The following is a 15,304-nucleotide window of genomic DNA, read 5'->3' on the forward strand; positions in this document are numbered from 1 at the left end:
TTAGTTTAAGCAAACTGTGATTGTCTATTGTTGTGTACATATAGGGGTTGCAGTTGCGACCGGGCCCGACACTCCAGGGGGCCCCGCCGTAGCGCTGTGTACCATAGTACCTGTGTACCATAGTATCCGCTGCCCGCCCCTTTAATATACTTACCCTCCCCTTTAATATACTTACCCTCCCCGTCCGGCGCTTCACTGTCCTGAGAGCGTACAGCGTCAGGACGTAGTGCGTGCTCTATGACTTGACGCTGCACGCTGTCAGGTGACAGTGCAGCGTCGGCTGGGAAGACAGAGAGAGGAGCGGAGTGCGACTTCTGCCAGAGGCCTGAAGAGGAAGCCCTGAGTCGCAGAACAGGTAAGTATTGGGGCCTGGGGAATGGGGATCAGTCTGGGCTGCCGGCGGTTATTAATCTGATCCGATGGGGGCTCAGTGGGGGTCTGATGGGGGTCTTTGGGTTGATCTGAGGTCTGTTGGGGGCTTAGTGGGGGTCTGATGGTGGTATTTGGGCTGATCTGAGGTCTGATGGGGGCTGAGTGGGGGTCTTTGGGCTGATCTGAAGTCTGATAGGGGCTGAGTGGGGGTCTGATGATGATGGAGGTCTTTGGGCTGATCTGAGGTCTGATGGGGGCTGAGTGGGGGGCTGATGGGGGTCTTTGGGCTGATCTGAGGTCTTATGGGGGCTGAGTGGGGGTCTTTGGGCTGATATGAGTTCTGATGGGGGCTGAGTGGGGGTCTGATGGTGATGGGGGTCTGGGCTAATCTGAGGTCTGATGGGGGCTTAGTGGGGGTCTGATGGGGTCTTTGGGCTGATCTAAGGTCTGATTGGGGGTCTTTGGGCTGATATGAGGTCTGATTGGGGCTTAGTGGGGGTCTGATGGGGGTCTTTGGGTTGATCTGAGGTCTGATGGGGGCTTAGTGGGGGTCTTTGGGCTGAGTGGGGGCCTGATGATGATGGGGATCTTTGGGCTGATCTGAGGTCTGATGGGGGGTGGGGGTCTGATGGGGTCTTTGGACTGATCTGAAGTCTGATGGGGCTGAGTGGGGGTCTTTGAGCTGATCTGAGGTTTGATGGGGCTGAGTGTGGGTCTCATGGGGGTCTTTGGGCTGATCCAAGGTCTGATGGGGGCTGAGTTGGCTGATATGAGGTCTCTCTGCAGTTTGGCTCTAATCTGACTGAAATGGCTACTGCTGGCCTCAGTCTCTCTGCCACTGCTGCTCTTAGGGTGGCCAGACATCCGGTTTTTAGACTCCTGGTCCGGCGCAAGGCCAGGACGGACAGCCAGAAGTACCCCTTTTTTGTTGTTTGTCCGGCTCTGGCATGGTCACTTTAAGTACCAATGGCAGGGGGCAGGACCTGGCAGCATGTCCGGATCACACTACGCGCTTACGTGACGTCACAAATTTATAAGTGCTGCAGGTCCGACAGGAAGTTGGGAACAGAGGAGCACGGGAGCCACTGCTAGTCTGCCACTGCCCACTTGCCCAGTAGTCTGACTCTTTACTACAGTCACTCACCCCACCCCGCCTTGTTCTCTCTCTCTCTGCCAGACATTTCTGACAGCCTGAGCCAGGCCCAGGAGCAGCACTCATTCAGCCAGCCAGAGCCCACACTGAGCCCAGCCAACCTCCATCATTCAGCCTTGCCAGTTGCCACTGACTTTCAGCAGGTCGATTCTGCAGGTTTCAGCCTGAGCCAGCCCAGCAGGTAATAGTTACTATCTGGCCTTGGTAGGTTCTGTATATTATTACATGTGAGCTGGCCTGGTATAAGTTATACATCTTCTGGTATATTAAGATGTATAACTTATACCAGCTGTACATATATAATCATATATGGAGATACCAAGGTTATACCAGCATGCTCCATAATCCCTATATACAAGAAGATGTATAACTTATACCAGCTGTACACATATATATATATATATATATATATATATATATATATATAATTATTATTTTTTTACAGGAGATACCCAGGTTATACCAGCATGGTCCATATCACTATATACAAGATGTATAACTAATATGAGTTGTACACATATAATTATATACAGGAGATACCCAGATTATATCATCAGCATGGTCCACTCTATCATTATATACAAGAAGATGTTATACCGTATATCATCCTCTTATATATAGTGATATACAGTATATAATATATATATACATGGGGGAGGGTTGCAGGGAGGGGGCCCTATGGATCAGTATCGCGCTGGGGCCCCATGGATTGTGTGTACGCCACTGATCAAAGTGTTGTTGTGGCCCCATGGATGATCTAGTCTGATGCATCAGGAATCGGTGGTTGGAAATTCGGGCTGATCCACGCCTGATTCATCTTGACAAAGGTCAGTCTCTCCACATTTTGGGTGGACAGGCGAGTTCTCCTTTGGGTAACCATGGGCCCCACCGCACTAAACACCCGTTCTGATGTCACACTACTGGCCAGGCAGGACAGCTTTCCCAGGGCAAACTCTGCTAGTTGCGTCCACAAATCCAGTTTGGCTGCTTAGTAGTCCAGCAGATCTTTAATGTGGGTTGGCAGGGTGCTGTCCAAGTATGCCACCACCTGTTGGTTCAGGTCCTGCTCCAGGTCCACCTGCTGCTGCTATTGGTGAGTAGTTTCTTCACTATGTGGGTGAAGAAAGCTACTCATCAGCGACTGTAGACTAGGCTGCTGCTGATGGAGCTGGTACTGCCCCTGGCACTCCACCCCTCCCCAGCATCCATGGCGGGGGAACGTGAGTGCAGATGGCCCCCCCCCGGTCAGACCTGCGAGAGGATGGACGATGGCACAGATAGGCAGCGGACAACTGACTACATAGGATGTCTCTGTAGTAGTTCAGTTTGTCCACCCTCTCAGTGGGTGTAAACAAGGCCCCCATTCTGGACCGGTAACGAGGTTACAACAAGGTGGAGAGCCAGAAGTCATCCCTCTGCCAAATTGTGACAATTTGACTGTCACTACGCAAGCAAGTGAGCATGCATCGGGCCATTTACACAAATGGCTTGGAGGGACTCCCTATTGTAAACTGCCACAGTGTGTCTGGGTCCTCTGTCTCGTCTTCCTCATTGACCTGGAGCTCCTCTGGCTACTCCTGCTCCTCCTCTCCTGTCACCTAAGTAGAAAAAGCACCCATTTGGCTACACATTGCCTGGGCTCCAATGTCCTCCTCCCCTCCTCTTCCAGTTCAGCTCCCACAGGGCTCATGTGGCTGTGAAATCTATTCACCACTTCTCCAGTCCCCTGACCAGCCATTGTTACCAGCATCTGTTTCAGGACAAGTGTTGATCACGAATATTCAAATTGAGAATTTTTATGGCAAATATCGGAACTTCGAGAATTTGCGAATATTTAAAATATAGTGATATATATTCGCAATTTCGAATATTCAAGATTTTTTTAAATCAGTACACATGATCCCTTTCCTGCTTCTAGCTTGTGGGCCAAAGAGAAGGCTGCAATATCTTTGACTTTAGGATTAGTGTTGATTGCGAATTTTCATAATGCAAATTTTTATAGCGAATTTGCCAATTTCCGCAATCAAGAAAATAATGACTGGAGATAACGAATTCTTGAATTCGCAAATATATGGTAAATATTCGCCCAAATATTCGCGAAATATCATGAATTCGAATATTGCCCCTGCCACTCATCACTATGAAGGACATGAAGCAGTGGAATGACGGCGTTCATCCTGTAGTCCTGGCAACTAACAAATAACGTGGCCTCCTCAAAGGGCCTGAGCAAACGACAGGTGTCACGCATGAGCTGCCACTGGCTGACATCGAAGTTACATAGGGGAGTACTTCTATCCGCTTGCATCATCAAGAAATCATTGTTGGCCTTTCTCTGTTCATACAGTCGGTTTAACATATGGAGAGTGGAATTCCAACGGGTGGAAACGTTGCATATCAGCCTATGTTGTGGTTGAAGTGCATGCAAAGTTTCCTGGCCATTTTTATGATGTCTTGCAGATGGGTGGAATTCTTCAGGAACCAACTGACAACCAAATTGAACACGTGTGCCATGCAGGGTGCATGGCTCAGTCCTCTTTGATGCAGTGCCGACACATTGTTCTTGCCATTGTCGGTCACCATGGTTCTGATTTTGAGTTGTCGGGGAGAAAGCTAGGATTCAATTTCTTGACGAAGGACATGGAGCAGTTCCTCCCCTGTGTGACTCAGTTTTCCCAGGGAAACGAGGTGCAGAACAGTGTGATACCGCCGTGCCCTGCACATGTGGTATGCTGGTGCACTGTGACTTGTCCCTGCAGTGGAGACTGTGGACATTGTGGAAGATGAAGAGGCAGAGGTGACATTGTCGCAAGACCAATGGTGTGACAACGTGGAGGCAAAAGCGGCGTGACCTGACCAAGTTGCTGGTGTGGCTGTGCAGGAACCACATTCACCCAGTGGGCCGTAATGGACATGTACTGTCCTTGACCGTAGTTATAGCTCCACACGTCGGCGCTGCCATGCACTTTGGCAGACACCAACAGGCTCAAGGATTGGCCCACCTTCTGTTCTACATATATGTGCAGGGCTGGTACTGCCTTTTTGGCAAAGAAATGACGGCTTGGGACTCTCCACCTCGGATCGGCACAAACAATCAGTTGAAAGGTGCAGAGTCCACCACTTGGAAAGGGAGGGACTGTAGCACCAGCATGTTCAGCTTCTGCGTCGTTGGATGCGTGCACGCATACTGCCAACAGTCCACACTGACTGACTGCTACCGGCGCTGCCTCTGTGAACCCCTGCACCACTATTTCCCAGGCAGGTAGGCTGCAAAGCAGGTGGTCTACCCCAGGCATGTTTGGCTCCCAACCTCCCACTGCTGCCACCATGCTGACTCCCAGCCATTCTACCACCTTGCTGGCTCTGTCACAGCCTCACGGGCAAGCTGCCACCCTCTTTTCCTGATGATGATGAAGCCCCTTCTGCACCCGGCTCCCAAGTGCGATCGGCTTCATCATCATCAGCGTCTGCACATCACTTATTTCCTCCTCAACGGCCTCTGGGTCAGGAGCCTGACCACTCGCAGCACAAGCTCCTGTGCCACTCTCTTCATCACTACTTGCCCACCTAGCGGAGGAAGCAGCAGATGTCTCCTTCAGATCTTGCCAGGGCTGTAGCTGCTGACTGTCCTCTAGTAGCTGTTCCTTGCTGAAAAGTGAAGCTGAGCCTACAGCATATACTACTTTTCGCGGTGGGAACAGAAAAGGACAGAGGCAGGTTGAGGACAGGTTAGGGCACAGGGTCTGCTCCTGGGCCATGCCAACTAAGGGATGTGTCTGACGAACCCACCGACTGTTGGCTGGGGGTGTCTGATGTCACTTGGGATGACGTGGATGACCGAGTTAACCAATCAAGAACTGCTAGGTTGCTGGTCAAGACACGACCACTAGATGACACGTGAGCTCAGGCCTCTTGCTGTGACTCCTGCTGCCATGCTTCCTTACTCTGCTGAAACCTCTGCCTGCGCCAGAAACATTTAGGCCTCTTCCACTCCTCTGTGAATGGCCTGGCACTTCTCTGCCTGACATACTTGTAGCTGAACTAAACAAATTAAACGGAAATTAAAACACCAAACGGATATGCCACTGACTATACTGGCTAGTCATAAATGCAGATATTAAAAGCTGAGACTTTTGCCAATATATTCCTGTCAGGAAAATATCGGAGCCCATCATGCACCACGTCACGGTCACTCAGCATGGCAAGGGGTCCTACCACTAAGCTACCTATGGTGTGAACAAGGTCTGAAGGTGATGTAATCCAGCTCACAGCCAAGCTTCCACACAACCGCATAGCAGGACAACTAATGCAATGTGAACAAAGCAAGACTGTAAGCCACACCCATATCAGACCATGTGATGGAGGTTACCAGGTGCAAAAGAGAGTGTTTGAATGCCAGGTAAAGACACATACACTACATATTAAACAAGACAAAAACACAGAAATATAGTGGCAAATCTGGGGGAGCTGCTCAACCCCTAACACTGTAGCTTGTTTTTCATTGGGGGAGCAGCCCCACCGCATGTGGACCGCAGCAAATGACTATCCCCAGCAAAAAAATGCATATGGTGGAGGATGTCGGCGCGGTCCACATGCACCACAAAGGCATCCTACACAAAACGGAGCATTGTGCGGATGAAAATATAATCATATAAATCACAGAAAAAATGCACCAAACGGATATGCCACTGACTATACTGGCTAGTCATAAGTGCAGATATTAAAAGCTGAGACTTTTGCCAATATATTCCTGTCAGGAAAATATCGGAGCCCATCATGCACCACGTCACGGTCACTCAGCATGGCAAGGGGTCCTACCACTAAGCTACCTATGGTGTGAACAAGGTCTGAAGGTGATGTAATCCAGCTCATAGCCAAGCTTCCACACAACCGCATAGCAAGACAACTAATGCAATGTGAACAAAGCAAGACTGTAAGCCACACCCATATCAGACCATGTGATGGAGGTTACCAGGTGCAAAAGAGAGTGTTTGAATGCCAGGTAAAGGCACATACACTACATATAAAACAAGACACAAAAATATACATATAAATATACATATATACATATAAAACAAGACACATTGTGCGGATGAAAATATAATCATATAAATCACAGATTTATATGATTATATTTTCATCCGCACAATGCTCCGTTTTGTGTAGGATGCCTTTGTGGTGCATGTGGACCGCGCCGACATCCTCCACCGTCTGCATTTTTTTGCTGGGGATAGTCGTTTGCTGCAGTCCACATGCGGTGGGGCTGCTCCCCCAATTAAAAACACGCTACAGTGTTAGGGGTTGAGAAGCTCCCCCAGATTTGCCACTATATTTCTGTGTTTGTGTCTTGTTTAATATGTAGTGTATGTGCCTTTACCTGGTATTCAAACACTCTCTTTTGCACCTGGTAACCTCCATCACATGGTCTGATATGGGTGTGGCTTACAGTCTTGCTTTGTTCACATTGCATTAGTTGTCCTGCTATTCGGTTGTGTGGAAGCTTGGCTGTGAGCTGGATTACATCACCTTCAGACCTTGTTCACACCATAGGTAGCTTAGTGGTAGGACCCCTTGCCATGCTGAGTGACCGTGACGTGGTGCATGATGGGCTCCGATATTCTCCTGACAGGAATATATTGGCAAAAGTCTCAGCTTTTAATATCTGCATTTATGACTAGCCAGTATAGTCAGTGGCATATCCGTTTGGTGCATTTTTTTCTGTGATTTATATGATTATATTTTTATCCGCACAATTCTCCGTTTTGTGTAGGATGCCTTTGTGGTGCATGTGGACCGCGCCAACATCCTCCACCGTATGCATTTTTTTGCTGGGGATAGTCGTTTGCTGCGGTCCACATGCGGTGGGGCTGCTCCCCCAATGAAAAACACGCTGCAGTGTTAGGGGTTGAGCAGCTCCCCCAGATTTGCCACTATATTTCTGTGTTTGTGTTTGGAAATTAAAACACCCCTAAAAGCGACGAATATATTTTTCTTTTTGTACTGAAATAGGCCACTAAACACTTTCACCACAATTAACTGCAGAAGTGAACTGAGAATATATTTTTCTTGTTGGACTGAAATAGGCCACTATACGCTTTGACCAGAAAAAACGTAAAGAGTGAAGTGCATATATATTTTTCTTGTAGTACTGAAATACCCCCTTATACGCTTTCACCAGAAATAACTGCAACAGTGCATTGCATATATTTTTTCTTTTTTTACTGTAATATAATAGTTTTTTCTGTCTTTTTTTTCCACAATCAGGTTTTATTTAATTGCTGTCCCTAGCGCCTTCACACGTCCCTGCACTCTGAATGCTGAATCTAAGCTGGCCGCCGCATTTATAGGGCTGTGACATCACAGGGCCGGCTGGCTGCTGATTGGCTGCATGCTGGCATGTCGATCTGGGTGATCCCACATTTCTTAGAGTTCCTTGCCCCATGTCCTCAGTCCTCACACGTATAGCCTCCATTTTAGGAAAAATGCGATTCGTTACCACGAAACGTGAGGTATTTCGCATTTGTTTTTTCCTGAGATTCTAAACAAATTCCACTTCATCAGCTTCGATTCGCTCATCTCTAATTATTATATATTTATTTTAAGCCATTTCCCTATCCACATTTATTTGCAGGGCAATTATACTGCTCTTACCCCCATTTTGGTTCAATTTGCCATTCTCTAGCCCTTTCTTTGACTTATTTACAGCCATTTTTCAGCCCCAAAAAATTTGGGTGCCCTTTGACTTCATTGTGGTTCGGTGTTCGGGGTCAAGTTTGGGACCCAAACCGAACTTTGAAACAAAGTTCAGCCTAAGCCGTTTAACCAGAACATCCATCCCTAGTATGAACCACCTTCTGATATAATTTTTATATTTTCTACTTCGAGGGTTGTAACTGTTAGGTCAGTGATTTTTGTACAAACATTTGGATATATCTCTACTTAGTAAGGCATGGTTTTTACTTACTTTCCCCAGTTCAAAAATAATAATACTCACTCTTCAATGCTGGGAGGCAGTCTCGTGAAGATCCCCTCTTGCAACACTTAGTATTTTTCTGACAATTAAAATCACTTAAACATTTTGGTGCTTGTGGTACACCTGCTTCATGTGGTAGGTCATTGAGTGGGCAGAAACCTGGACGTTCTAAAGGAAATAGTCATGAAAAAAGAAAATATAATTAAGAACAATGTACTTTAGACCTGTTTCACACTTTTGTTCTGAATTCCAGCAGGTTCTTTTGGCAGAGAACAGCCTGCTGGAGCTCTCTGGATCCCGCATTGCTGGACGTTACCGGAATACCTGCCAGCTCCATTGACTATAATGGTGTCCTGTGGAGATCTGGCCGCTACCTGGCAAATATGGGTTTTGACAAACAAAAACAAATGTGCTCTCTGCCGATACAGCCTTCTGGAACTCAGAACGGTAATGTGAAAAAAGACCTTAAAGGGCTTCTGTCACCCCACTAAAGTGATTTTTTTTTTTTGGGCTAGTGAAATTAGTTATATTGCGATATATCACAATATAATTGTGTTACTTACTTTGATCCAGCAGTTTCTTCAAAAAACAAAGTTTTATCATATGTAAATTCGGTCTCTAACAGCAAGTAGGGCGGCTACTTGCTGCTAGCTGCTGCAGAAATCCGCCCCCTCATCGTGTTGATTGACAGGGCCAGCCGGGATCTCCTCCTCCGGCCAGCCCTGTCGGCAAAAATCGCGCGCCTCTGTGGATTCAGTGCAGGCGCTCTGAGATGAGGAGGCTCGTCTCCTCAGCACTCCCTCAGTGCGCCTGCGCCGATGACGTCTTCTATTTCGGTGATGTCATCGGCGCAGGCGCACTGAGGGAGTGCTGAGGAGACGAGCCTCCTCATCTCAGAGCGCCTGCGCCGAATCCACAGAGGCGCGCGATTTTTGAAATGCCGACAGGGCTGGCCGGAGGAGGAGATCCCGGCTGGCCCTGTCAATCAACACGACGAGAGGGCGGATTTCTGCAGCAGCTAGCAGCAAGTAGCCGCCCTACTTGCTGTTAGAGACCGAATTTACATATGATAAAACTTCGTTTTTTGAAGAAACTGCTGGATCAAAGTAAGTAACACAATTATATTGTGATATATCGCAATATAACAAATTTCACCAGCCCAAAAAAAAAATATCACTTTAGTGGGGTGACAGAAGCCCTTTAAACAACTATTAGTTGGTAATATTGGTAGATTAGATTAAATGGAGAAAGTCTCTGACACTACACTGACATTAGAATAAGGTTATGTTCATGATCACATTTCTATCATCCACTTAGCAGATCCATTTAACAAATATGTTGAAATACAATTCCCAACTTAGCAATTCTCTAAATTAGTGGTTTCTGCTGTATCAGGCCTACTTTAAATCTATCCCTAAATAGGTATATTAGATTCAAGGTGCTGATAGGGTCATTCTCAATAACTTCACACACACGCTACTGTGCATATCCAAGTGTAATTCTGTCCGTAAACGTATACCTGTCACCCAGCGCCTAAATAATAGGCCTCAAATTTATAGTCAGCTAAATCTGTGGTTATTGCTGAGGCTGGTCAAGTTATTTTGTGTCCGTCAAAGCACAGTTTTTGTTCTGGGTTAAAATACAATTCCCAACTTAGCAATTCTCTAAATTAGTGGTTTCTGCTGTATCAGGCCTACTTTAAATCTATCTATAAAAGGGTATATTAGATTCAAGGTGCTGATAGGGTCATTCTCAATAACTTCACACACACGCTACTGTGCATATCCAAGTCTAATTCTGTCCGTAAACGTATACCAGCGCCTAAATAACAGGCCTCAAATTTATAGTCAGCTAAATCTGTGGTTACTGCTGTAATACGGTACCTAAATAGATAGCCAGATAGTGTTAGGTGTCTGAAAAAAAAGGCCTGAATTTGAATTCAATACATTGGGCCAAATAATATTTTTGTTGTTGTGGTGAACGATAACAATGAGGAAAACATCTAGTTAGGGACGCGGACGCGGACATGGTCGTGGTGTTGTTAGTGGACCCTCTGGTGCTGGGAGAGGACGTGGCCGTTCTGCAACAGCCACACGCCCTAGTGTACCAACTACCTCAGGTCCCAGTAGCCGCCAGAATTTACAGCGATATTTGGTGGGGCCCAATGCCGTTCTAAGGATGGTAAGGCCTGAGCAGGTACAGGCATTAGTCAATTGGGTGGCCGACAGTGGATCCAGCACGTTCACATTATCTCCCACCCAGTCTTCTGCAGAAAGCGCACAGATGGCGCCTGAAAACCAAGCCCATCAGTCTGTCACATCACCCCCATGCATACCAGGGAAACTGTCTCAGCCTCAAGTTATGCAGCAGTCTCTTATGCTGTTTGAAGACTCTGCTGGCAGGGTTTCCCAAGGGCATCCACCTAGCCCTTCCCCAGAGATGGAAGACATAGAATGCACTGACGCACAACCACTTATGTTTCCTGATGATGAGGACATGGGAATACCACCTCAGCACGTCTCTGATGATGACGAAACACAGGTGCCAACTGCTGCTTCTTTCTGCAGTGTGCAGACTGAACAGGAGGTCAGGGATCAGGACTGAGTGGAAGACGATGCAGGGGACGATGAGGTCCTAGACCCCACATGGAATGAAGGTCGTGCCACTGACTTTCACAGTTCGGAGGAAGAGGCAGTGGTGAGACCGAGCCAACAGCGTAGCAAAAGAGGGAGCAGTGGGCAAAAGCAGAACACCCGCCGCCAATAGACTCCACCTGCTACTGACCGCCGCCATCTGGGACCGAGCACCCCAAAGGCAGCTTCAAGGAGTTCCCTGGCATGGCACTTCTTCAAACAGTGTGCTGACGACAAGACCCGAGTGGTTTGCACGCTGTGCCATCAGAGCATGAAGCGAGGCATTAACGTTCTGAACCTTAGCACAACCTGCATGACCAGGCACCTGCATGCAAAGCATGAACTGCAGTGGAGTAAACACCTTAAAAACAAGGAAGTCACTCAGGCTTCCCCTGCTACCTCTTCTGCTGCTGCCGCCTCGGCCTCTTCTGCTGCTGCCGCCTCAGACTCATCCTCCGCCTCTGGAGGAACGTTGGCACCTGCCGCCCAGCAAACAGGGGATGTACCACCAACACCACCACCTCCGTCACCAAGCATCTCAACCATGTCACACGGCAGCGTTCAGCTCTCCATCTCACAAACGTTTGAGAGAAAGCGTAAATTCCCACCTAGCCACCCTCGATCCCTGGCCCTGAATGCCAGCATTTCTAAACTACTGGCCTATGAAATGCTGTCATTTAGGCTGGTGGACAAAGACAGCTTCAAACAGCTCATGTCGCTAGCTGTCCCACAGTATGTTGTTCCCAGCCGGCACTACTTCTCCAAGAGAGCCGTGCCTTCCCTGCACAACCAAGTATCCGATAAAATCAAGTGTGCACTGCGCAACGCCATCTGTGGCAAGGTCCACCTAACCACAGATATGTGGACCAGTAAGCACGGCCAGGGACGCTATATCTTCCTAACTGCACACTGAATAAACTGGAGGCTGGGCCCCAGTCGGAGAGCTGTTTGGCGCACGTCCTTCCGCCGCCAAGGATCGCAGGGCAACATTCTTTGCCTCCTGTTGCCTCCTCCTCCTACTCGGCTTCCTCCTCCTCTTCTTCCACCTGCTCATCCAGTCAGCCACACACCTTCACCACCAACTTCAGCACAGCCCGGGGTAAACGTCAGCAGGCCATTCTGAAACTCATATGTTTGGGGGACAGGCCCCACACCGCACAGGAGTTGTGGCGGGGTATAGAACAACAGACCGACAAGTGGTTGCTGCCGGTGAGCCTCACATCCCTTGCTTGGAGCATGTGCTGAATTTGGTGGTGCAGAAGTTCATTCACAACTACCCCGACATGTCAGAGCTGCTGCATAAAGTGCGGGCCGTCTGTTCGCACTTCCGGCGTTCACATCCTGCCGCTGCTCGCCTGTCTGCGCTACAGCGTAACTTCGGCCTTACCGCTCACCGCCTCATATGCGACGTGCCCACCAGGTGGAACTCCACCTTGCACATGCTGGACAGACTGTGTGAGCAGCAGCAGGCCATAGTTGAGTTTCAGCTGCAGCACGCACTGGTCAGTCGCACTGCGGAACAGCACCACTTCACCACCAATGACTGGGCCTCCATGCGAGACCTGTGTGCCCTGTTGCACTGTTTCGAGTACTCCACCAACATGGCCAGTGGTGATGACGCCGTTATCAGCGTTACAATACCACTTCTATGTCTCCTTGAGAAAACACTTAGGGTGATGATGGAAAAGGAGGTGGCCCAGGAGGAGGAGGAGGAAGAGGGGTCATTTTTAGCACTTTCAGGCCAGTCTCTTCGAAGTGACTCAGAGGGAGTTTTTTTGCAACAGCAGAGGTCAGGTACAAATGTGGCCAGCCAGGGCCGACTACTGGAGGACGAGGAGGACGAGGATGAGGATGAGGTGGATGAGGATGAAGCATGGTCACAGCGGGGTGGCACCCAACGCAGCTCTGGCCCATCACTGGTGCGTGGCTGGGGGGAAAACATGCTACATGCTACGACTACATGCTGCAGTGCCTGCGCAACGACAGCAGAGTTGCCCACATTTTAACGTGTGCGGACTACTGGGTTGCCACCCTGCTGGATCCACGGTACAAAGACAATGTGCCCACCTTACTTCCTGCACTGGAGCGAGAAAGGAAGATGCGCGAGTACAAGCGCACGTTGGTAGACGCGCTACTGAGAGCATTCCCAAATGTCACAGGGTAACAAGTGGAAGCCCAAGGCCAAGGCAGAGGAGGAGCAAGAGGTCGCCAAGGCAGCTGTGTCACGGCCAGCTCCTCTGAGGGCAGGGTTAGCATGGCAGAGATGTGGAAAAGTTTTGTCAACATGCCACAGCTAACTGCACCACCACCTGATACGCAACGTGTTAGCAGGAGGCAACATTTCACTAACATGGTGGAACAGTACATGTGCACACCTCTCCACGTACTGACTGATGGTTCGGCCCCATTCAACTTCTGGGTCTCTAAATTGTCCACGTGGCCAGAGCTAGCCTTTTATGCCTTGGAGGTGCTGGCCTGCCCGGCGGCCAGCGTTTTGTCTGAACGTATATTCAGCACGGCAGGGGGCGTTATTACAGACAAACGCAGCCGCCTGTCTACAGCCAATGTGGACAAGCTGACGTTCATAAAAATGAACCAGGCATGGATCCCACAGGACCTGTCCATCCCTTTTGCAGATTAGACATTAACTACCTCCCCTTAACCATATATTATTGTACTCCAGGGCACTTCCTCATTCAATCCTATTTTTATTTTCATTTTACCATTATATTGCGGGGCAACCCAAAGTTGAATGAACCTCTCCTCTGTCTGGGTGCCGGGGCCTAAATATATGACAATGGACTGTTCCAATGTTGGGTGACGTGAAGCATGATTCGCTGCTATGACATGAAGATTGATTCTCTGGTGACATGAAGCCAGATTCTCTGTTACGGGACCTCTCTCCTCTGCCTGGGTGCCGGGGCCTAAATATATGACAATGGACTGTTACAGTGGTGGGTGACGTGAAGCCTGATTCTCTGCTATGACATGAAGACTGATTCTCTGCTGACATGAAGCCAGATTCTCTGTTACGGGACCTCTCTCCTCTGCCTGGGTGCCTGGGCCTAAATATATGACAATGGACTGTTCCAGTGTTGGGTGACGTGAAGCATGATTCTCTGCTATGACATAAAGACTGATTCTCTGCTGACATGAAGCCAGATTCTCTGTTACGGGACCTCTCTCCTCTGCCTGGGTGCCTGGGCCTAAATATATGACAATGGACTGTTCCAGTGTTGGGTGACGTGAAGCATGATTCTCTGCTATGACATGAAGCCTGATTCTCTGCTATGACATGAAGACTGATTCTCTGCTGACATGAAGCCAGATTCTCTGTTTCGGGACCTCTCTCCTCTGCCTGGGTGCCTGGGCCTAAATATATGACAATGGACTGTTCCAGTGTTGGGTGACGTGAAGCATGATTCTCTGCTATGACATAAAGACTGATTCTCTGCTGACATGAAGCCAGATTCTCTGTTACGGGACCTCTCTCCTCTGCCTGGGTGCCTGGGCCTAAATATCTGACAATGGACTGTTCCAGTGTTGGGTGACGTGAAGCATGATTCTCTGCTATGACATGAAGACTGATTCTCTGCTGACATGAAGCCATATTCTCTGTTACGGGACCTCTCTCCTCTGCCTGGGTGCCTGGGCCTAAATATCTGACAATGGACTGTTCCAGTGGTGGGTGACGTGAAGCCTGATTCTCTGCTATGACATGAAGACTGATTCTCTGCTGACATGAAGCCATATTCTCTGTTACGGGACCTCTCTCCTCTGCCTGGGTGCCTGGGCCTAAATATCTGACAATGGACTGTTCCAGTGTTGGGTGACGTGAAGCATGATTCTCTGCTATGACATGAAGCCTGATTCTCTGCTATGACATGAAGACTGATTCTCTGTTATGGGACCTCGCTCCTCTGCCTGGGTGCCGGGGCCTAAATATATGACAATGGACTGTTACAGTGGTGGGTGACGTGAAGCCAGATTCTCTGCTATGGGACCTCTCTCCAATTGATATTGGTTAATTTTTATTTATTTTATTTTAATTTTAATTCATTTCCCTGTCCACATTTGTTTGCAGGGGATTTACCTACATGTTGCTGCCTTTTTCAGTCCTCTAGCCCTTTCCTGGGCTGTTTTACAGCCTTTTTAGTGCCGAAAAGTTCGGGTTCC

At 48.6% G+C, this 15,304-nt stretch overlaps 1 protein-coding gene across 1 annotated transcript in view; it reads right to left on the minus strand.

The window, feature by feature from the left end:
• LOC122941073 (whey acidic protein-like) overlaps positions 1-15,304 on the minus strand; it is a 60,560-nt gene that overhangs the window by 20,542 nt on the left and 24,714 nt on the right. The window contains exon 3 of the mRNA XM_044298104.1: positions 8,517-8,663. Within this exon, the coding sequence (XP_044154039.1) occupies positions 8,517-8,663 (147 nt within the window). The remainder of the gene's footprint in view (positions 1-8,516; positions 8,664-15,304) is intronic.

This window comes from Bufo gargarizans, chromosome 1 (genome assembly GCF_014858855.1).
Source record: "Bufo gargarizans isolate SCDJY-AF-19 chromosome 1, ASM1485885v1, whole genome shotgun sequence".
In the NCBI taxonomy this organism is placed as follows: domain Eukaryota; kingdom Metazoa; phylum Chordata; class Amphibia; order Anura; family Bufonidae; genus Bufo; species Bufo gargarizans.